General features: G+C 47.3%; 2 protein-coding genes across 5 annotated transcripts in view; both read left to right on the forward strand.

Annotated features, from left to right (window-relative positions):
• LOC147153120 (tumor necrosis factor receptor superfamily member 14-like) overlaps positions 1 to 21,842 on the forward strand; it is a 32,308-nt gene that overhangs the window by 538 nt on the left and 9,928 nt on the right. The window contains exons 1-4 of one of the 4 annotated variants that reach the window (XM_086024514.1): positions 131 to 291; positions 3,339 to 3,444; positions 11,648 to 11,744; positions 13,717 to 13,842. In XM_086024514.1, the coding sequence (XP_085880640.1) occupies positions 3,403 to 3,444; positions 11,648 to 11,744; positions 13,717 to 13,842 (265 nt within the window). In that variant the 5' untranslated portion in view covers positions 131 to 291; positions 3,339 to 3,402. Of the gene's footprint in view, positions 1 to 130; positions 292 to 934; positions 1,196 to 3,338; positions 3,445 to 10,269; positions 11,215 to 11,647; positions 11,745 to 13,716; positions 13,843 to 21,842 lie in introns of those variants that run through there. The other 3 variants (XM_086024536.1, XM_086024525.1, XM_086024543.1) reach the window with 3 other exon arrangements.
• LOC147153121 (uncharacterized) lies at positions 1,220 to 11,098 on the forward strand. The gene is made up of 3 exons (XM_086043236.1): positions 1,220 to 3,288; positions 5,006 to 8,110; positions 11,086 to 11,098. The coding sequence occupies exons 2-3, from the start codon at positions 6,324 to 6,326 to the stop codon at positions 11,096 to 11,098; spliced, it is 1,800 nt and encodes a 599-aa protein (XP_085899362.1). The 5' UTR covers positions 1,220 to 3,288; positions 5,006 to 6,323.

The raw sequence follows: 21,842 nt of genomic DNA on the forward strand, positions 1-21,842 counted from the left end.
CAAAATAATATAATAACAAATAAAGATGGATAAATATATGTTTATTTTATTTGTTTATTTGAATAAATTATGAGGGGGGTCGCCATTGTTGAGTAATGTCAGATTGAAGCCGGTCGGTATAGTCGGGGCTCATTTTTTCTTCTCTCTTTTGCCCGACTTGTCCTGGTCGAAGGTCGGAACTTTGGATTCCAACCGCAGTTCCGACCTCGAGCTCACCAAAATAGAAGAAACCGAAACAAAAACGTGATGCTAACGAAGCCGTTTTCTCAAATTAACTCGTTGAAAAAACAAGTAAGTAAGTCATAGCATTTGTGATACAGTGTATTTGATCTGTTTGACGTTTAAAATTGACTGTGGCTTGCCTGAAATTAGTGTCGATGACGCGGCATTCAAGGCTGCAGCTGTTAATTCGGTATCCTTTCGATACAAGAGGAGTACAAGATGTTCGAAAAGCAGTAGTATAAAGTTTTCCGTTCCATCGTAAATAACAGTTCTTTATCCTTTTCTTGTGCTGCTAGGCTCCATAACATTCAATATAATATTAAAAGGTACAAGTTATTGCAGGCAGTACAATTCCATATCCTTTCATCATATTTATAAATATTTTGTTCTGTATAGTGCACTATCGGACTGTAAAGTATACTATAGACATAACTATAATATAGTCAGCGCGACGATGACGACAACAACAACAACAACAACAAACTAAACACAAAACAAAACTCGTCAGTCAGTTTCCTAGTTATATCCATGCCAGCGCCCTCGTTGTCACGTTAACTTGCTGCTGAGACTCATACAGGTTGTGTTTCCGTGACAAAGTACAGTGTGCGTGCAGTGTGGATACGGTACCTCGACTTCTCCAGGCAAGTGGGAGTGGGAGAGAGGCGGGGGATCAATTTGCCACTGCAGAGGTTGGCAGGGCGGAGGGGCTGGGGAATAGATTCTGTCTGGCCACACAACACAAACTGCTTCCAAATAAATAGCACGTTATTTCATTACAGACTTTAGACGTAAATTTGTTACCGTCAGGTGACTCCGGAGTACTCCGGTTGATTGACGGGTGAGCATGACCGTCATGTTATGTTGTCGAGACTGACATGAAGAAGATCATTGATCAAAGTAAAGGACCAAAGTCCATCAGGTCCTCACTTTCAAAAAAGAAGAACAGAAGATGATAAATGGACAAAAGAAAAAGGTATTATGCAGATTATGAGTGACTGCATGGAATAGGCTATTTATTAGCCTCTTGCTAATATGTTGCTAAGTCACAGAAGACAGTGGGTGAGTGAGTGTGGGTAGTGTATGTGTGTTTTTTTATAATTGAAATCATTGTTTCTTTTATCTCAGAGAGGTTTTTAGGTTGTCGTTTAGCTGACATGTTTTGCCGGAAGTATTTCTCCTTCTTCAGAGCAGTGGCGGAGGCAGATCGTGGCTAATAGGTGGGCCTAGAAAAATCAGGGTGGGCCTGAATATTTCTCTCACTGAGCCCAATCCTCCTGTGCCAACATATTGTATATTCAAATAAAATGACAAACCGAACAATATGACGTTCAGACAACCACAATTATATCATTCTTAATATTCAATAAAATAAAAAAACACAACAAAACGTGAATTAAAAAATAATTGAATACTTTAAAAATATATATTTTTTCATGAATCTCATTGGGTGGCCGGTCTGTCAATCTGGGTGGTCTTGTGCACACCCAGGCCCATCCATAGCTCCGCCCCTGCTTCAGGGTAGCTGAACATCAGTTGATAAAGATGAGTCACACACCATGTGACACTCTGAAGAAGCAAAAGACTGCCGCCCAAATATGTCAGGTAAATGACAACCTAAAAACCTCTCTGAGATAAAAGAACCAATGATTTCAATGGCAATGCAATTTTCCCTTTATTAGAAATGCCTCAATTAGAAAACCCACCAAATCCTGTTCCTTAGGAAGAGCCTCTGTCTGCTGACCCTCCTAATTGGATTTGAATTCTGACTGGCAGAATTCGGACACAGCTGGTTTGTAGAGGACCAAGTGAGGTTCCTGCTGACTATGTTTGCTGTCAAAATAATCATGAAATGAAGAAAAGGTTCCATTTTATTTCAACTTCATGCTGTATATTAAAGTGACACTTGGATGAGCTTAACATTGGCACTTATATGATAGGTTTGAATGTAAAAATGACATTAGTACTAAAATGCCAACCTCAAAAGACCCTGTAGTGATTTTTTTGTGATTAGGTTTACGACAAATTTCCCCGCCCCTTTTTGGGGTGTGGCTTATGTTATGTTTTTGGTCTTAGCTGTCCACGTCACGGGAGGGAGCCAAGCGTGGTAATATTGCTCGCTTTGTCAGTTCTGTTGTCTAAAACGGTGACCGATCGCCACCAAAATGCAAATGCACATTACTACTCTTGTCCACTTCAACCTGTGAAAGTATAAAAATGTACTGCACAATAGTTTGGATTTATTGACATAAGACGCGATCTCATCATGATAACCTCCACAAAATCAAAAATACCATGGCGATCGCTTCTCCACTTACACAGGCTGAAGCGGACAAGAGCAGGAATGCGCACACGAACCCCGACTGGTTTATATTTCGGACATTTAGCAACGCTAATCTCGTGTCAACTCCGAGGAGGGAGACGGCGGCTTGCAGAGAGCAGCAGGGCAGGCAGATTGGAGTTTTTTCTCCAAAATGAATGGATAAAATAGAAAATGGCAACTCCTTTCATTTTCCCAATCAAAAAATATATAAAATGAACTTTGACGGCCCCACCGTCACTTTCAGCTCCGCAGCCAGGACGTTCTTTACCTTTTCTTTCTTTTATAGTCAAATTTTCTCCAGGTACCTCAGGAATCCCATCAAACACCCAAGTTATTCCTCTTTGACTGGCTTTTCAGCTGAGCTTGTTTTTTTAAAAATGTTTTTTATCATAAACCACTTTTTATTTCCTGTAGTTCCCTTGTAAGCACATCCACTCTATTGTTTGTAGTGTCCATGATTAGAATGGAAAACTCTCAGCCATCTGGCAGAACAAGTCTTGCTGGAAACTCTTTTCAGTACGCCTGCAAAGTCAAAGAGCAGTATGTACACTTTTCGTAACGGGTTAACTAAATTGTACACCACCCAAGAAACGTCTATAAGATCTAATGTAGCATTTCAAAACAAAACACTTTTGAAATGTGCAGTCACTATGTGACTTTTCGGACGTCTGATTGCAGAGTGATAAACTCCCTGTTACCACCCAGCTGTTCTTCTGTGGACTCCAATGCACGTCCACCTCTAGAAGGTAATAGAATAGATTTGTGTTGACTTTTAAAATGTTTTCTGTTTTTTCAGATCTATGTGATTTTGGATTTGCATCCCAGTACATTTCTGGATCATGTCAAAAGTCTGAAGGAGAATGGTGTTGGGAATGAAACAACTGACGTGTCATCTTCGTCTGGTAAAGCAAACAAAACAAATGAATATTTGTTATGGTAGCAAGCTTTTCAACCCTCTACCAAGAATTGATTTCAACACGTGTGCTGTTTTGATGGAATTGGTGGTGTTCTGCACTTTATGTGTCATTTTGTTGATTTCATTTCATCACATTGTTTAAACAGTACGGTGGAACCTTTACATTCTTGTGCTCAAGACAAAGCCCTTTCTAATGTAAAACTATTGCTTTGGCACCATATTGTGGCATCTGAGTGCCACGCAAGTACACTGAGTTAAAATATAACTGCAACACGTTTGTTATGCTCACATTTTTTGGAAGCTAAACTGAACAAAGTCATTCTCTTCATAAACGAAGCGCCTCGTTTTCTCAATTATCGTTCATAAATCTGTCTAGGGCTAGGTTCACACCGCAGGTCTTAATGCTCAATTTGGATTTTTTTTGGAAAAAATCCGATTTTATTGTGTAGGCGTTCATATTACATTATAAATACGACCTCGGTCTTGTCTGCTGTATGAACACATGCGTCGCCATAGTAACCCGCATGCGCAGAAGAGATGACGTCACTCACAACGTATTGTTTACGGAACTAAATGTGGTCCAGCGCGTCGGGGCGTTCCGACAGTGAAGCGGTTCGGTAAGAGGTAGAAATAATAACAGTATTTCACGTCACGTCATAACCCTGCGTAAAAACATGAATCGATCTGAACCGTGACTGAATATCTACCATCACCATAAATGTCCACTTTCTGATTCATGTTTCAAGTGGGATTAAATTAAAGTCAAATATAAAGTCAATAGTGTTACTCCAAAAAAAACTTCTCCATGCTGTCAGCACTTTTCCTCTGCCTGCGCGCAGCTCCGGATGACATCAATGTCGGATATATGCGACCTGGCCGTTCAGACCGCAGTCGCATTGGAAAAAATCGGATACATATCCGATTTAGGACCACTTATGAAAGCGACCCAGGTCGGATTTGAAAAAAACGGAATTGAGCCGTTCAGACTGCCATTAAAAAATCAGACATGGGTCTCATTTGGGCAAAAAAATCCGATCTGGGTCGCATTTGCCCTGCGCTGTGAACCTATCCTAAGTCTGTGTTAGTGAGCACCTCTCTTTTGTCAGGATAATCCAGCCACCTCACAGGTGTGGCATATCAAGATAATTAGAGATCATGGCAAGATGTGCCTTGTTTACTGTAATGGGGATGGGCTCTTGGGGTCAGAAAACCAGTCAGTAACTGGTACGTCTCACGCAATGTATCACATCTCCATAAGAGTTGATCAGACCCATCCCTAATATTAATTACAACAACAATATCAACAGACGTAGCATTTTATTGAAACAAGACTGGACGTTTTGTCCGAACACATTAAAAGTAATGTAGAACAAAGTTGAGGTTAGCATGTAGGCTTGGCCCTTGGCAAGTGTTCCAGTTTCTCATGTGATCTCTCTGCAAAATGTATTGCCCACTCCTGCCTTAGAGGTTCCACTGTACGAGGGGTGTCCCAAAATTTCCTGGCCTCAACTTGAAAACTAATACACACTGCTGCTATCTTCATACAGCTGCCCACTCTTGGTGTGACTAACAAGGTGCTGCTCAATCACCAGGAAGCAACATGTCGGTAAACGCTGCGAGAAACGTGGACGCGGTGTTTGGTTGTTGCAGGATAATGCTCAAGCTCACGCAGCACAGGTTTCAGTGAGGACTGCTGGCCAATGTTGATACCGGATCCTTCCTCACCCTCCCTAACTCATCGGATTTGGCTCCATCAGACTTTTTTTGTTCTCCAGACTGAAATATGAACTGCACGGTCAATGTTTTGATCCTGATGAAGATGTGACAGATGCTTTAGAGGGATTCCATGAGGCATTCCATGTGACCAAACAGCGTTCCGGGATAGGCTTCTGCAGCGGAAGCATCGATGGAACGGATGCGTTAAACTCCAGGGGGATTATGTTGAAAAATAGTAGTGAAAGATTAGAAGTCTGCCTCTTGTCTTATTCAGGCCAGAAACTTTTGGGACACAGCGTGAACTCTCAAATTAGTCTCCTGTGTGTTGTGGCTTCATTTTCAGACCAATCCTGTCAGATCATTGGGCCTCATTCACTAATATCTTGAAATATTAGTCCACGCGCAAGTTCAGTATATACACAAAAACACAGGCAGAATCATGACTAAGTAGCTCCTGCCAATTTTGTTCTCAAGACCATGCGTATGTTAGTGAATCAGATTTTTTGATTTTGCTTATCATGTTGGTATATATTATTTCTATTACCATTGCTGGTATGCAATTATTGTTGAAATATACTGTATTTTAAATTATACAAACAATCATTTTAATTATTATTAGTACTATATATAATATATTGTACATACATCTTTCAGTAGGTGTACCTTAACCATTAGGGAAGCAAAAGTTAGTATGTGTGGCTTGTAATATAAATGTGAGAAGGGGGTGGGCTATAATAAGTTTTCTTCTTTCCACTCCTTTTTTGAGCTGCATGTGTAGAGCGGTCGCAAATGGTGACATGGTGACCTTTTGTTTCGTTTTTGTCCAAGAACTTCTTTGGTTAGTCTTTTTTTCTTTTTGTTTTTCCTAAAAAAAATGAAACGCTTGAGCTGGCTTGCTGAAAAACAGATAATCAATCAATCTTTCCCTGTAAAAGGGCATCTGTTTAATGCACCAAAACAACGCTAACGCCGAACGCGGTCGTAGAATTGGACGGCTTCCAAATCATACGCGCGGACAGGACGCTGGAGAGTGGAAAGAGGAAAGGAGGAGGGCTGGCTGTGTTTGTGAACGATAGATGGTGTAATCCTGGGCACATCACGATTAAGGAGCAGCTTTGCAGCAGGGATATTGAGCTGCTAGCTGTTGGCATGAGGCCATTCTACATCCCGCGAGAGTTTAGTCACGTGATCGCGGTGACCGTCTACGTCCCACCAGCTGCCAGCAGCGACACAGCCTGTGATGTCTTGACTGCAGCAGTGAGCAGGCTACAAACACAGCACCCAAATGCCCTGGTACTCATCTCTGGTGACTTCAATCATGCCTCCCCTTCCTCCTCTCTGCCTTCATTCACACAGTATGTCACCTGCCACACCAGAGACAATAAAACACTGGACCTTTTCTATGCCAACACCAAGGATGCATACACATCACTGCCCCTCCCCCCGCTGGGCAAAGCTGATCACAACCTGGTGGCTCTCCAGTCTGTGTACAAACCTCTGGTCCGCAGGCAGCCAGCTGTGACCCGCACGGTTCAGAGATGGTCTGGAGAGGCCGAGGAGGCCTTAAAGGACTGCTTCAGCACAACTGTGTGGGAAGTATTCAGCGATGCTCACGGGGAAGACATTAGTAGTCTAACGGACACTGTTACAGACTATATACATTTCTGCATGGAGAACACCATACCCACCAGGACAGTAAGGTGTTTCTCCAACAACAAACCCTGGATCACACCAGACATAAAAGCTCTCCTGAAGGAGAAGAGGAGGGCTTTTGCGTCAGGCAACATAGAGGAGCGGAGGACTGTGCAGCGCCAGCTGAGGAGGAGGATCAGAGAGGGGAAAAGGTCCTACAGGAAGAGGATGGAGGAGCAGCTGCTGCAGAATAACGCCAGGGGAGTCTGGAGGGGCCTGAAGACCATCTCAGGCCACGGACAACCCAAGACCCGGACTGGGGGGGACCTGCAGTGGGCAAATGAGCTAAATCTCTTTTTCAATAGGTTCGATCAGATGCCTGCCTCCACTCCGTCTCTCCTGCTGCAGTCTCCACCTACTCCTCCTGCTGGGCGTGTCACCCCCTCCCCTCTTTTCTCCACAGTCTCCAGCTCCCAGCTACACCAGATAGCCACCACTCCTTCCTGTCCAGCCTTGGCCTTCACAACATCTCAGGTGAGGAACCAGCTGAAGAAGATGAAGGCGAGGAAGGCAGCAGGTCCAGATGGCATCAGCCCCCAGCTCCTCAAATCCTGCGCAGACCAGCTGTGTGGAATTGTCCAGCACATGTTCAACCTGAGCCTGAAGCTGGGCAGAGTCCCCCAGCTATGGAAAACATCCTGCCTGGTCCCGGTGCCAAAGACCCCCCACCCGAAGGAGCTCAACAGCTTCAGACCAGTGGCGCTGACGTCTCACCTGATGAAGACCCTGGAGAGACTGGTCCTTGTCCACCTGCGCCCCCTGGTGTGCTCCTCAATGGACCCACTCCAGTTCGCATACCAGCCTGGCATCAGTGTGGATGATGCCATCATCTACCTCCTCCACACTTCACTCTCCCACCTGGAGAAGGCGGGGAGCACTGTGAGGATCATGTTCTTTGATTTCTCCAGTGCTTTCAACACCATCCAGCCCACCCTACTGGGAGACAAGCTGGAGCGGGCGGGGGTGGCGCACCACCTCACCACATGGATCCAGGACTACCTCACAAACCGGCCACAGTATGTGAGGACACAGGACTGTGTGTCTGACGTGCTCCTCTGCAGCACGGGGGCCCCACAGGGAACTGTCTTGGCTCCCTTCCTGTTCACCCTCTACACCTCGGACTTCAACTACAACACCCCTACCTGTCACCTGCAGAAGTTCTCTGACGACTCTGCGATTGTCGGCCTCATCACAGGCGGAGATGATCGGGAGTACAGAGAACTTACTCAGGGTTTTGTGGACTGGTGCCAGCAGAACCGCCTCCTGATCAATGCGGGGAAATCCAAAGAAATGGTGGTGGATTTCGGTAGGCGCCAGCACTCTTCACCTGCACCAGTGAATATCCGGGGAACAGATGTTGAGAGAGTCTCAACTTACAAGTACCTGGGTGTTCATCTGAACAATAAACTGGACTGGTGCGACAACACAGACGCCCTCTATAGGAAGAGTCAGAGCAGACTCTTCCTACTCAGGAGACTGAGGTCTTTTGGGGTTCAGGGGACACTCCTCAGGAACTTTTATGACTCGGTGGTTGCATCGGTCATCTTCCAGGGAGTGGTCACCTGGGCAGGCGGCGTCTCGGCCCGGGACAAGAAGCGGCTGGACAAACTGGTCAAGAGGGCCGGCTCTGTCCTGGGCTGCTCCCTGGACTCTGTGGACTCGGTGGGGGACAGGAGGATGTTGGCCAAGCTGTCATCAATGCTGGGCAACCCGGACCACCCCCTCCAGGGCACCCTAACAGCACTCCACAGCACCTTCAGTGACAGACTGTTACACCCTCGCTGTGCAAAGGAGAGATTCCGCCGTTCCTTCTTGCCTGCTGCTGTCAGACTCTTTAACAAGAACATTGTGTAGTCTCTACAAACTGGCGGAAATTAGTGCAATTGTGCAGTCCTGCACCTGAGCTCATATCGTGCAATACCCAATATTCCCCACTACTGTAATACCGTGCAATACTCAACATTCCCCACTACTGTTAGTCTAGTTTTATTTTTATCCAATGCTGTTCCTTACATTTCACTACAGCACTGCAGCACTGTCGCTTACTTAGAGTATTTTTTCCTCTGTACTATGTACAGGCCGAAATGAGTGTTCCTCATATTTTTTATGTAGATGTAGGTTGGTGTGTATACACATGTGTATATACACATGTTACTGCGTATATCTACATAGGTTTGATTCTAAATGTTTGCCGTCAATGTTATACATTAATGGCCACATTATGCCGCCGCCCCTGTGTGACCTATATCTTTGCTACTGTAACAACGAAAATTTCCCCACTGTGGGATCAATAAAGGCATTCTTATCTTATCTTAAACGAGACTGGCAAGGAGGTTTGACATTGTGAGAGGTGGTCCCAAAAATTCAAATGAGAAATTAAACCAAAAATTGAGGTTATCATGTCAGCTGGAATGAATACTTTCGAAGCGTTTCCACTGAAATGCCAATAGCAAACAAAAAAGATAACTAGGCCTATATGACAGAGGCCTGAGGTCCGCACTGTGGCTCAGGTGCGGAAAAAGTAGCTTGATATTAAGATGGATATCAGAGATAAAGGAAGGGGACCGGTGGGGCACAAGAACCACCTGATCTCATTCTACAGGGTTAGCAATTGGCTGCTATAATAGGAAACTCAGCTATCTTGAGTCAAGTGACATTCATCTGTTACTTACATGTAGGTATTTAGTTGTTCCTATTTGAAAATATTAATATTTTGCACTGGATGAGTGCATATTGATTGTTTTATTATACTGACATGCTTATATTTTGTATTGTACATGAAGTGTTAAATTGAAGATTTAAGACGGTAAATATGTACACATCTGAGAATTTAGTCAACTCATACCCAATTTAGGTCATTATCCTTACGGTTTTGACTAAATAATGTTGTTTCATGATATTGTACATCCAGGGTGAAAGATGTGTTTCATGTTTCCTTGAAAGCTGATCTTGCATTATTTGTGCGTATGCATGGTCTGCGTAAGTTCTAAAGTCAAATGTTTGCACACGTAATTTCAAAAGCGCAAATTTGTGCGTATGTAAGAGCTGTTCGTGACCGAGGCCCACTGTCCTTGAAGGGGAAGTCAACCCAAGCATATTTTTTTTCAAGAATATGTTTTATGCGGGCCCACTAGTTGAAACAAGGCATTCTGATAAATATTGCGTTTGTGGGGTAAGAGTTAATCCACTCGTTTTTAGCCATCCCTGGGGGGCGCCATTTTGTCTTCTGTCGACTGAAAATGACATCACAACTGCTCACAATGACCAATCACGGCTGACCTGTTTTCTAAATCTGAGCCGTGATTGGTCGTTGTGAGTAGTTGCGATGTCATTTTCGGTCGACAGAAGACAAAATGGCCGCCCCTACCGATGGCTAAAGTGCATTAACACTTACTCCACGAATGCAATATTTATCAGAATGCCTTGTTTCAATTCGTGGGCTTGCATAGAACATATTCTTGAAAAAATATGTGTGGGTTGACTTCCATCTTTAACCATTTCTGTCATTGTTAGTATTGATTTATACTCTTAGTATTGTTATTGTTGTGAAATGATGTATTTAATTTGCTATTTGGTTTCCTTTAGTGAAATCTTTTTACTGTTACGTTTCTTCATGTTGCTGCATCCTGCTTGTGGTTGTTCTGAATTGATGGGTACAGATTAAGCATTAATGCTAAAGTAGGTAGGCGGCACGGTGGTCGACTGGTTAGCATGTCCGCCTCACAGTTCAGAGGTCGTGGGTTCGATCCCGGCTCCGGCCTCCCTGTGTGGAGTTTGCATGTTCTCCCCGTGCCTGCGTGGGTGTTCTCCGGGTACTCCGGTTTCCTCCCACAGTCCAAAAACATGCATGGTAAGTTGATTGGACTGTCTAGATTGCCCCTAGGTGTGATTGTGAGTGCGGATGTTTGTCTTTGTGTGCCCTGCGATTGGCTGGCAACCAATTCAGGGTGTCCCCCGCCTACTGCCCAAAGACAGCTGGGATAGGCTCCAGCACGCCCCGCGACCCTTGTGAGGATAAGCGGTATAGATAATGGATGGATGGATAAAGTAGAGGCACAGGACTGTGTGGGCAGACTGCTTGGATGGATGGGACGGATTACTGCAGGTTCAGGAGACTTGGCAAAAGGAATGCTCAGCAAGAGAGTTCCAATACCAGGCAGACACGAGCCACTTGTTCATCTCACATTTGACGATCTGAAAGCGTTGCCAAACTGGGCAGGCGAGAGACGTAACCACAGGAATCAAGGAGGGATTCAGCTAAGGATAGTGGAAACCACAGTGTTGAGTCAGCACCTCTGTTTGCAAGATCCGGTGCACCTCCGTTGCATGGAAAGCAAAGAGGAAACAGGTGAGACTGCAAAGACGACGGGACAGCAGCCCAGACAAGTGAGTGGACAAAAGGAGTAGACAGGATACACTAGAGACAGGACAGAAGATTGGACGGCACATGGCCACCCTTTGTGTGCAACCTACACTAGTGATTGGACAGAGGATTGATTTTAGGTTTAGACTGTCAGGGAGGTAATCGTTTACACTGAGCTATCTTAGGAGACGGTTTTATAGAATGAACAAAATGAAGGTCAAGCAGCATTCGTGAGTTCTGAGAGTTCGCTATATAGGAGTATATAGTAAGATTTAAAAAAACAAAACATAAACAAGAACAGCAGCTACAAAACAATTGTATGTGTCTGATCTGTGCATTGGCGAGTGACAGAATGCCAATGTTCTTGCTTTCTTTTTATCATTATAACTATAATAAGCACCGTCTTGCCTCTCCATAGATCATCCTCATGTATGCCTTCATAAGCCACGCGCTGGAATGTGATCAAACTGATTATCAACTCAACGAGAAGCAATGTTGTCCAAAGTGTCCAATTGGTAAGACAATATCCATTTTTAGTTACTTCCAAGTTGCTTCAAGTGACCAAGAGAAATGAGTGATGGTTTTGTACTGTGCTTTTAAAAAAGGAAAAAAAAAATTCTGACAAGCGATTTTGGCATTTTAAACAAAGCTGCAAATCTCAGCAGCTGCTGTAGATATTTTTTGTCTATTTTTATCTAGAGGGAACATTTATATTAATGTCCATCAGTGTCATCCACTTATGAATCCCTAACCGTTTCACGATCTGAGTTTGATGTTCTGTGTTTTACGATCTATTATTCCACTCTGCACTGATGTTCTTTGTTATTGTCCATATTACGGCCTGGGGGCCATTTGCGACCCACTGTTTGTTTGTTTTAGCAGCCAGCGGAAGACTAAATTTAACAATTGCAATGGCTCGTATACTACTTAATTTAGAAACTGAGTGACAAGAGAAGAAGCAGTTTGGGGGAAGAAGCTTGAAAAGTGTGGTTGTCGAAACCTTGCTTCGGGTCTGACGCCCCAGAGTATTGCTAATATTGCTATTGTTAATAATATTGACATTTAATAGAAAATAAATAAATAATAATAATAATAACAATAATTAGAATAACTAGCGGCGCCACGGTGGTCGACTGGTTAGCACGTCCGCCTCACAGTTCAGAGGTCGTGGGTTCGATCCCGGCCCCGGCCTCCCTGTGTGGAGTTTGCATGCTCTCCCCGTGCCTGCGTGGGTTTTCTCCGGGTACTCCGGTTTCCTCCCACATTCCAAAAACATGCATGGTAAATTGATTGGACACTCTAAATTACCCCTAGGTGTGAGTGCGGTTGTTTGTTTGTCTCTGGGTGCCTTGCGATTGGCTGGCAACCAATTCAGAGTGTCCCCCGCCTACTCCCCGAAGAGAGCTGGGATAGGCTCCAGCACGCCCCGCGACCCTTGTGAGGATAAGCGGCATAGATAATGGATGTATGGATAGAATAACTAAAGTCCGGACTAGCGCCCAAAATATACGTTCACTATTCGTTTACCACTGAAAGGGGAAATGAAATCAAATATTTTCTTTACAATAATATGTTCTATAGGCCTCCGCATATCCAAATATGGTATTCTGATTAATATTGCATTAGTGGAATATGAATGAAGCAGAAAGGTCCACCCATTTTAATCCATCTCGCTATCATGCTTTGTTACAGAAGGAAGCCACTTGAGCCGTACATAAAGATAATGCAAAATATTCCTGCCCATAATACACGGGGTTAGTCTGCTCTCTGATTTATTTATTGACTCGCTCATGGCTCTTAGACCTTTGAAAAAGAGTTTGGCAAGATGACGTAACATAGGCGTTTGTATTACTTATCATTAATGTTTTTGAAAATGGATGGCACTGTGAGGGGTGGTTAGCGCATCCGCCTCACAGTGCAGAGTTCGCGGGTCCGAATCCGGCCCTGGCCTTCTTGTGTGGAGTTTGCATGTTCTCCCCGTGCCAGCGTGGGTTTTCTACAGGTACTCCGGTTTCCTCCCACATTCCAAAAATATGCATGGTAGGTTGACTGGACACTCTAGTCTAAATTGTCCCCAGGTGTGATTGTGAGTGCGAATATATGTTTGTCTCTGTGTGCCCTGCGATTGGCTGGCAACCAATTCAAGGTTTCCCCCGCCTACTGCCCAAAGACAGCTGGGATAGGCTCCATCCCGCCCGCGGACCTTGTGAGGATAAGCGGTTTGGATAATGGATGGATGAATTTTTGAAAATGATTGCCAGGTTCAGTTTCACACACAATGTTAACTTGTTAGTGAAATATAGGCCATCTGGATGCCACAGGTTCTTTAAGGCACTCTCATTGGTACTCAGTCAGACTTCTTTGTGGCAACACATTTTACTTACCTGTGCCTCCACAGGAAATGAGTGACTTGTGATTTTATGGCTATTAAAATTACAAATCCTATTCTTGTGGACATCTACAGTATGTATCTATTTTTGACAACAGGAACTCATGTTAGGAATGACTGCACCGAACACGGCAGCACATCATGCTGGCTGTGCATGAACGAAACCTTCATGAATACCCCGACTGGCCTCAAATACTGCTTTCCGTGCACAAACTGCAATGCAGGTAAACCTCATGTTGTTTTCCGATCATTACTAGACATGCATTTGCAGTTGTAGATTCGGTTGTGTGTTCAATTTTATGAATGGAGATAAACATACACTTCAGTGGAACACTTCAAGTGGGACACACACTCACACAGATGTTTTAAAATCGTACCTGAATTTTAAAATGTGAGAGATCCCACTCCGTGAGCTGTCACCTTACTGTGGTAGAGGGATTTGTGTGTCCCAATTGTTGCGGAGAGCTAGGACTGTTGGTGAATATAGGGAGTTTCGCCGGAGCACCTCATCCAAACAGTCACTCGAGTCAAAAGCGTGGCCAGACACGATGGCAGAGAACAATTGGCTTTAATCGCACTTCAATCCACTACACAGAACACAACAGCTCGCTCATCGCGGCGCATACACACGACCGCAAAACCCGCGCCCAAACTGCCGCTCATCGCTAACGGCTAACAGACCACGGACTCGATAGGACCCTTTAGCTGTCCAACAATATGCCCGACCTAAATTAACGTAAGGAAAGAGGACCCATTAGCTGCCCGAAAACGTGCCTGGTGCTAAGCACACAAATTAAACAGCAAACAATGTATGTGCAAACAAAGCAGTAATGAGGAATTTATAACAGCCGCCCCCAGAATAGCTCAGCTATTATGTAAAGGATACTAAATGTCCGAAGGTGCTGCGGGAGTCCCTGGAACAACAATGTCCACATCTGGAATCGCTGGTAACTGAACCAGCCGTGCCACTGGCCGCAGGTAGGTCTTCTCTCCGATTCGAACCTCAGCAGACCGAACACGTCCATCAGCACTCTCCACTAACTTAACGACTCTCCCGATTGGCCACTGTGCTCGTGGAAACTGGGGATCGACGATCATCACAACTGCGTCCTGAACGATGTCATCAGTGGGGCACTGCCACTTCTGCCTGGCTTGCATCGAGGGTAGGTATTGACGTATGAATTGGGTCCAAAAGTGGTCCACCATCATCTGACAGTGGCGCCATCGTCTCTTCGTGAGTGTGTCCGGAGCGTAGGATACTTGAGGTAAGGAGGCGTCCCGCTGCCCCATGAGCAGCATGTTCGGCGTCACTGGGTCCGGGTCGGCGACGTCTGATGAAACATAGCCTAAGGGCTTGGCATTAAGGATACTCTCAACTTCAATTAGAAGGGTGAGAAGGACATCTTCCTGAAGGGACTGTGATCCAACAACGACCACAAGGGCCCTCTTGACTGATTGTACTTCACGTTCCCAGACACCACCAAAATGGGGTGCTGCTGGCGGATTAAAGCGGAACTGAATCTGGTTCTTAGACAGTCTCTCCTGAAGCTCTGGGACCATAGATGCGAACGCCTCTTTGATTTCTCTCTCGGTCCCTCGGAAATTTGTTCCTCGGTCTGGGAGCATCTCAGCAGGAGTTCCTCTTCGAGCTATGAACCTTCTCAGTGCCAGAAGGAAACTGTCTGTGTCAAGGCCCACCAGCAGATCTAGGTGAACACAACGTGTTGTCAGGCACTTGAAGATCACTCCCCATGGCTTTTCACGTCGGCGACCAACTTTGACCAAGTAAGGGCCAAAACAGTCAACTCCTGTCGAATAGAAAGGGGGCTTCAAGACCCTAAGGCGGGCTGGAGGAAGGTCTGCCATCATTGGGACTGACGGTTTTCCCCTCCATTTGGTGCACTCTGGGCAGGTTCGTTGATATTTTCTCACAGCCTGTCTCCCACGTAAAATCCAGTACTGCCGCCTGAGTTCGGCGAAGACTCTGCCTGCACCTGGGTGGAGCAAACGAGCATCCGTGTCTTTGATGAGGAGTCTTGTAACAGCATGGCTGGGATCAAGCACGACTGGGTGAATGTCAGTAGGACCGGACTCGATATGCCTGAGTCGTCCTCCAACTCGGATAAGACCGGACTCTGGGTCCAACTCTGGTGCTAGTGAGCTCAACCTGCTGCTGGGAGGGACAGGCTTACCCGCTGTGAGGCGTTTGACGTCATCAGGGAAGCTCTCGGCTTGGCTGGACTTGAATAGGTGGACCTCTGCCTGGCGTGCATCAGAAGAAGGGGCTGACGAATCTGCAACCGCCCCGTGAAACAACTGTTGTGTGGCTTCCAACAAGTCAACCCAGGTGCTGAACTGTGTAATGTCAGGAACCATATCTGGAGGGCAGATCTGCACAAGGCCACAGAAAACGCTCTGCTTGAGCTCCAGGGAGTCGACAGGGTTAACTGAGTCTGGGGCTTGAGGCCAATTGCGTGGTGGAGAGCGAAGGAATGCAGGGCCTTGGTTCCAACGATTTGGCTTGACCAGCTCCATCAGGGTCTTACCCCTCGTCAAGTCGTCGGCCGGATTGTTCGTAGTGTCCACGTACCGCCAGGCGTGGGAAGCAGTCAGGTCTTGGATTTCAGAGACCCTGGTCCCAACAAATACCTTGAACCTGCAAGACTCAGATGTCAGCCAAGTCAGGACTGTAGTTAAATCGGTCCAAAGATAGGTCTCTTTGATGTGGATAGTGAGCTCTTGATGGATCAGTGAAGACAACTGAGCTCCTGTTAGGGCTGCGCAGAGCTCCAGACGTGGCATCGACTGTTGGCGCTTCGGGGCTACTCTAGACCTGGCCATGACGAAGGAGACATGGATTGCGTCGTTAATTGTTGTGGCAAGATAGGCAACTGAGCCATACGCCTGCTCTGAGGCATCACAGAAAACGTGGAGTGCATATTCCGTGGCATCAGTGGCGACTTCCAATGGAGCGTATGTTCCCCGTGAGCTGAGGAGGAAGAGACGGGGATCTCGTGCGGGGGTTAAACGCAGGGAAAGGAGGAGACGATACCATCCCGTCCTCCCGTCTGTTATCATGGGGAATGTTAGATCGCTCCCCAACAAGATGGACGAGCTAGCGGCGCTTACCCGGCACGAGAGGGACTTCCGGGAGGCTAGCCTGATGCTATTCACGGAGTCGTGGCTAACAACGCTAACACCGAACGCGGTCGTAGAATTGGACGGCTTCCAAACCATACGCGCGGACAGGACGCTGGAGAGTGGAAAGAGGAAAGGAGGAGGGCTGGCTGTGTTTGTGAACGATAGATGGTGTAATCCTGGGCACATCACGATTAAGGAGCAGCTTTGCAGCAGGGATATTGAGCTGCTAGCTGTTGGCATGAGGCCATTCTACATCCCGCGAGAGTTTAGTCACGTGATCGCGGTGACTGTCTACGTCCCACCAGCTGCCAGCAGCGACACAGCCTGTGATGTCTTGACTGCAGCAGTGAGCAGGCTACAAACACAGCACCCAAATGCCCTGGTACTCATCTCTGGTGACTTCAATCATGCCTCCCCTTCCTCCTCTCTGCCTTCATTCACACAGTATGTCACCTGCCACACCAGAGACAATAAAACACTGGACCTTTTCTATGCCAACACCAAGGATGCATACACATCACTGCCCCTCCCCCCGCTGGGCAAAGCTGATCACAACCTGGTGGCTCTCCAGTCTGTGTACAAACCTCTGGTCCGCAGGCAGCCAGCTGTGACCCGCACGGTTCAGAGATGGTCTGGAGAGGCCGAGGAGGCCTTAAAGGACTGCTTCAGCACAACTGTGTGGGAAGTATTCAGCGATGCTCACGGGGAAGACATTAGTAGTCTAACGGACACTGTTACAGACTATATAAATTTCTGCATGGAGAACACCATACCCACCAGGACAGTAAGGTGTTTCTCCAACAACAAACCCTGGATCACACCAGACATAAAAGCTCTCCTGAAGGAGAAGAGGAGGGCTTTTGCGTCAGGCAACATAGAGGAGCGGAGGACTGTGCAGCGCCAGCTGAGGAGGAGGATCAGAGAGGGGAAAAGGTCCTACAGGAAGAGGATGGAGGAGCAGCTGCTGCAGAATAACGCCAGGGGAGTCTGGAGAGGCCTGAAGACCATCTCAGGCCACGGACAACCCAAGACCCGGACTGGGGGGGACCTGCAGTGGGCAAATGAGCTAAATCTCTTTTTCAATAGGTTCGATCAGATGCCTGCCTCCACTCCGTCTCTCCTGCTGCAGTCTCCACCTACTCCTCCTGCTGGGCGTGTCACCCCCTCCCCTCTTTTCTCCACAGTCTCCAGCTCCCAGCTACACCAGATAGCCACCACTCCTTCGTGTCCAGCCTTGGCCTTCACAACATCTCAGGTGAGGAACCAGCTGAAGAAGATGAAGGCGAGGAAGGCAGCGGGTCCAGATGGCATCAGCCCCCAGGTCCTCAAATCCTGCGCAGACCAGCTGTGTGGAATTGTCCAGCACATGTTCAACCTGAGCCTGAAGCTGGGCAGGGTCCCCCAGCTATGGAAAACATCCTGCCTGGTCCCGGTGCCAAAGACCCCCCACCCGAAGGAGCTCAACAGCTTCAGACCGGTGGCGCTGACGTCTCACCTGATGAAGACCCTGGAGAGACTGGTCCTCGTCCACCTGCGCCCCCTGGTGAGCTCCTCAATGGACCCACTCCAGTTCGCATACCAGCCTGGCATCAGTGTGGATGATGCCATCATCTACCTCCTCCACACTTCACTCTCCCACCTGGAGAAGGCGGGGAGCACTGTGAGGATCATGTTCTTTGATTTCTCCAGTGCTTTCAACACCATCCAGCCCACCCTACTGGGAGACAAGCTGGAGCGGGCGGGGGTGGCGCACCACCTCACCACATGGATCCAGGACTACCTCACAAACCGGCCACAGTATGTGAGGACACAGGACTGTGTGTCTGACGTGCTCCTCTGCAGCACGGGGGCCCCACAGGGAACTGTCTTGGCTCCCTTCCTGTTCACCCTCTACACCTCGGACTTCAACTATAACACCCCTACCTGTCACCTGCAGAAGTTCTCTGACGACTCTGCGATTGTCGGCCTCATCACAGGCGGAGATGATCGGGAGTACAGAGAACTTACTCAGGGTTTTGTGGACTGGTGCCAGCAGAACCGCCTCCTGATCAATGCGGGGAAATCCAAAGAAATGGTGGTGGATTTCGGTAGGCGCCAGCACTCTTCACCTGCACCAGTGAACATCCGGGGAACAGATGTTGAGAGAGTCTCAACTTACAAGTACCTGGGTGTTCATCTGAACAATAAACTGGACTGGTGCGACAACACAGACGCCCTCTATAGGAAGAGTCAGAGCAGACTCTTCCTACTCAGGAGACTGAGGTCTTTTGGGGTTCAGGGGACACTCCTCAGGAACTTTTATGACTCGGTGGTTGCATCGGTCATCTTCCAGGGAGTGGTCACCTGGGCAGGCGGCGTCTCGGCCCGGGACAAGAAGCGGCTGGACAAACTGGTCAAGAGGGCCGGCTCTGTCCTGGGCTGCTCCCTGGACTCTGTGGACTCGGTGGGGGACAGGAGGATGTTGGCCAAGCTGTCATCAATGCTGGGCAACCCGGACCACCCCCTCCAGGGCACCCTAACAGCACTCCACAGCACCTTCAGTGACAGACTGTTACACCCTCGCTGTGCAAAGGAGAGATTCCGCCGTTCCTTCTTGCCTGCTGCTGTCAGACTCTTTAACAAGAACATTGTGTAGTCTCTACAAACTGGCGGTCATTAGTGCAATTGTGCAGTCCTGCACCTGAGCTCGTATCGCGCAATACCCAATATTCCCCACTACTGTAATACCGTGCAATACTCAACATTCCCCACTACTGTTAGTCTAGTTTTATTTTTATCCAATGCTGTTCCTTACATTTCACTACAGCACTGCAGCACTGTCACTTAGAGTATTTTTTTCCTCTGTACTATGTACAGGCCGAAATGAGTGTTCCTCATATTTTTTATGTAGATGTAGGTTGGTGTGTATACACATGTGTATATACACATGTTACTGCGTATATCTACATAGGTTTGATTCTAAATGTTTGCCGTCAATGTTATACATTAATGGCCACATTATGCCGCCGCCCCTGTGTGACCTATATCTTTGCTACTGTAACAATGAAAATTTCCCCACTGTGGGATCAATAAAGGCATTCTTATTCTTATTCTTATTCTTATTCTTATTCGGGGAATGCACACCTTTGCCAGTTCAGGAAGCTCACTCTCCCAGTTCCACTAGGCTTCAATGATCTCAGAAGGTAGGTTTGGATCATCCCAGCTCCTCTTCTTCGACCACAATTTCTGAACAAGAACCTTTGCCCTTGTTGTGTACGGAATGATGATGCCAAGGGGGTCGTATTGGCGGGCTAGCACTTTATAAACGTGTCGCATCGTGAGTGGGTGGCTCTCGGAAGGTTTGGCTCGGAACCCCAGTTGGTCAGTTAGACAATGCCACCGTAAGCCGAGTGCTGGTTCTTGAGAGTCAGGGTTCTTCTCTGCAAGCCACCGCTCTGTGCTCTCTAAGCGGGCCGAAGATGGTAAATGAGCCACAACTGCTGAAATGTTACTTGCCCATTGCCGAATCTCGAGGACCTGCCGTAACTTGTCAATGAGGAGCTTTGCTGCCTCAGGTGTTGAGAGACTCTGCAGGCAGTTGTCCACATAGAAGCACTGTTCGATGGACTGCAGAATGTCTTCATTACCTTCTATGTGGTCTTTAGCATGTCTTTGTAGTGCAAAGGTGGCGCAGCAGGGGCTGCTAGTCGTCCCAAATGGCAGGACATTCCACTGGTAGACATCAGGTTGCCGGTCACGTTGCAGATTCCTCCAAATGAATCTCAGAAGTGGCTGATCATCAGGCAGGAGGCGGACCTGGTGGAACATTGCTCGAATATCCCCGCTGATGGCCACCGCATACTGACGAAATCTCAGGAGGACACCGATGAGAGATGGACCGAGGGTGGGACCTGCCAGGAGCTGTTCATTGAGTGAGAGGCCATTATGGATGAAGGAGCAGTCCCACACCAGACGGGCCTTGCCATTGTGGTGGAATAGATGATGAGGTATGAACCATGACTCATCAGATCGCTGAATCTCATCTTCACTGAGCTTGACAACATATGCTCCACTTATGAGTCTTTGAATCTCTGCCTCATATTGAGTAGCTAGAGATGGGTTTCTTTGTAGGCGCCGCTCAGTTCTCCGAAGGAGGGGGAATACTGCTTCGAGGGTGGTGTTGAGTGACGGGGCACCTTTGACACGAAGTAGTGGTGTGGCGTAGTGAAGCATGTCACCCACCTTGACCCATTCGGTGCGGGTTTCAAGGATGTTTAGGGCTTCCTGGTCCATACGGGATAGTGCTGCTAGCTTCTCGTTATGGAATGGGAGGACGTCTAGCTGCCGAAGGCGTTCAACATGTTGGTAGAGGTCATCTGATGCTGGCATGAGCGAGGTGAGATAACACGAAGCAACACTAGTAGACGCCAGAGTGTCCGGACCTTGTAGTGCCCACCCGAGGGCAGTATGGATTGCTGTCGGGCTGCCCTTTGGACCAAATCTCACCGGCCCTTTAGCGGTGATCAAATATGTATAGTCCGCACCAATCAGTAGCAGTGGTTGCGCCCCGCTAAAGTCTGGGAGGGGGAGACCACGAAGATGGCGGTACCGTTTCTGTAGAAGAGCATGGGATAGGACTGATCCGCTAAAGCTAATTGGTCTGCTGTATAGGCATCTTCAATGAGGTAGCGCTCCTTTGAATGTGATAGTGGAGCTACATGGAACGAGACAGACTCACCAGTACGGTGGACGACGTCTTGGCGAACTGTCCTTAAAGTGAGGGTCTCTGTCCTCTGAGCAGCAGCCTGTAGGATTATCGTTCGTTCAGCCCCATCATCCAGAATGGCATGGGTCCGCACCAATCTGCGTCCATTACTTATCGTGATGGGGACCACCTTAAGGTACACCTTCCTTCCCTGCTTGCCGTCGCCGAATGCTGCTTGTCCGCGTGGAGTGATGAGGTAAACACGTGAGTCCGACTTGGCCACATCGTGACGAACACTTAGATGAATCTCTTGACACTCTCTACATGGTTTCTTCAAGGTACAAGCCTCAGGTAGATGATTAGTCCTTCCACACTTACAACAGCGCTTACAACGTTCGA

This window comes from Filicampus tigris, chromosome 1 (genome assembly GCF_054856515.1).
Source record: "Filicampus tigris isolate MCC_2025a chromosome 1, RoL_Ftig_1.0, whole genome shotgun sequence".
Classification (NCBI taxonomy): Eukaryota; Metazoa; Chordata; class Actinopteri; order Syngnathiformes; family Syngnathidae; genus Filicampus; species Filicampus tigris.

Coding starts and splice junctions, on each gene's coding strand:
- LOC147153121 (XM_086043236.1), top strand. CDS start 6,324: ATGAGGCCATTCTACATCCCGCGAGAGTTTAGTCACGTGATCGCGGTG.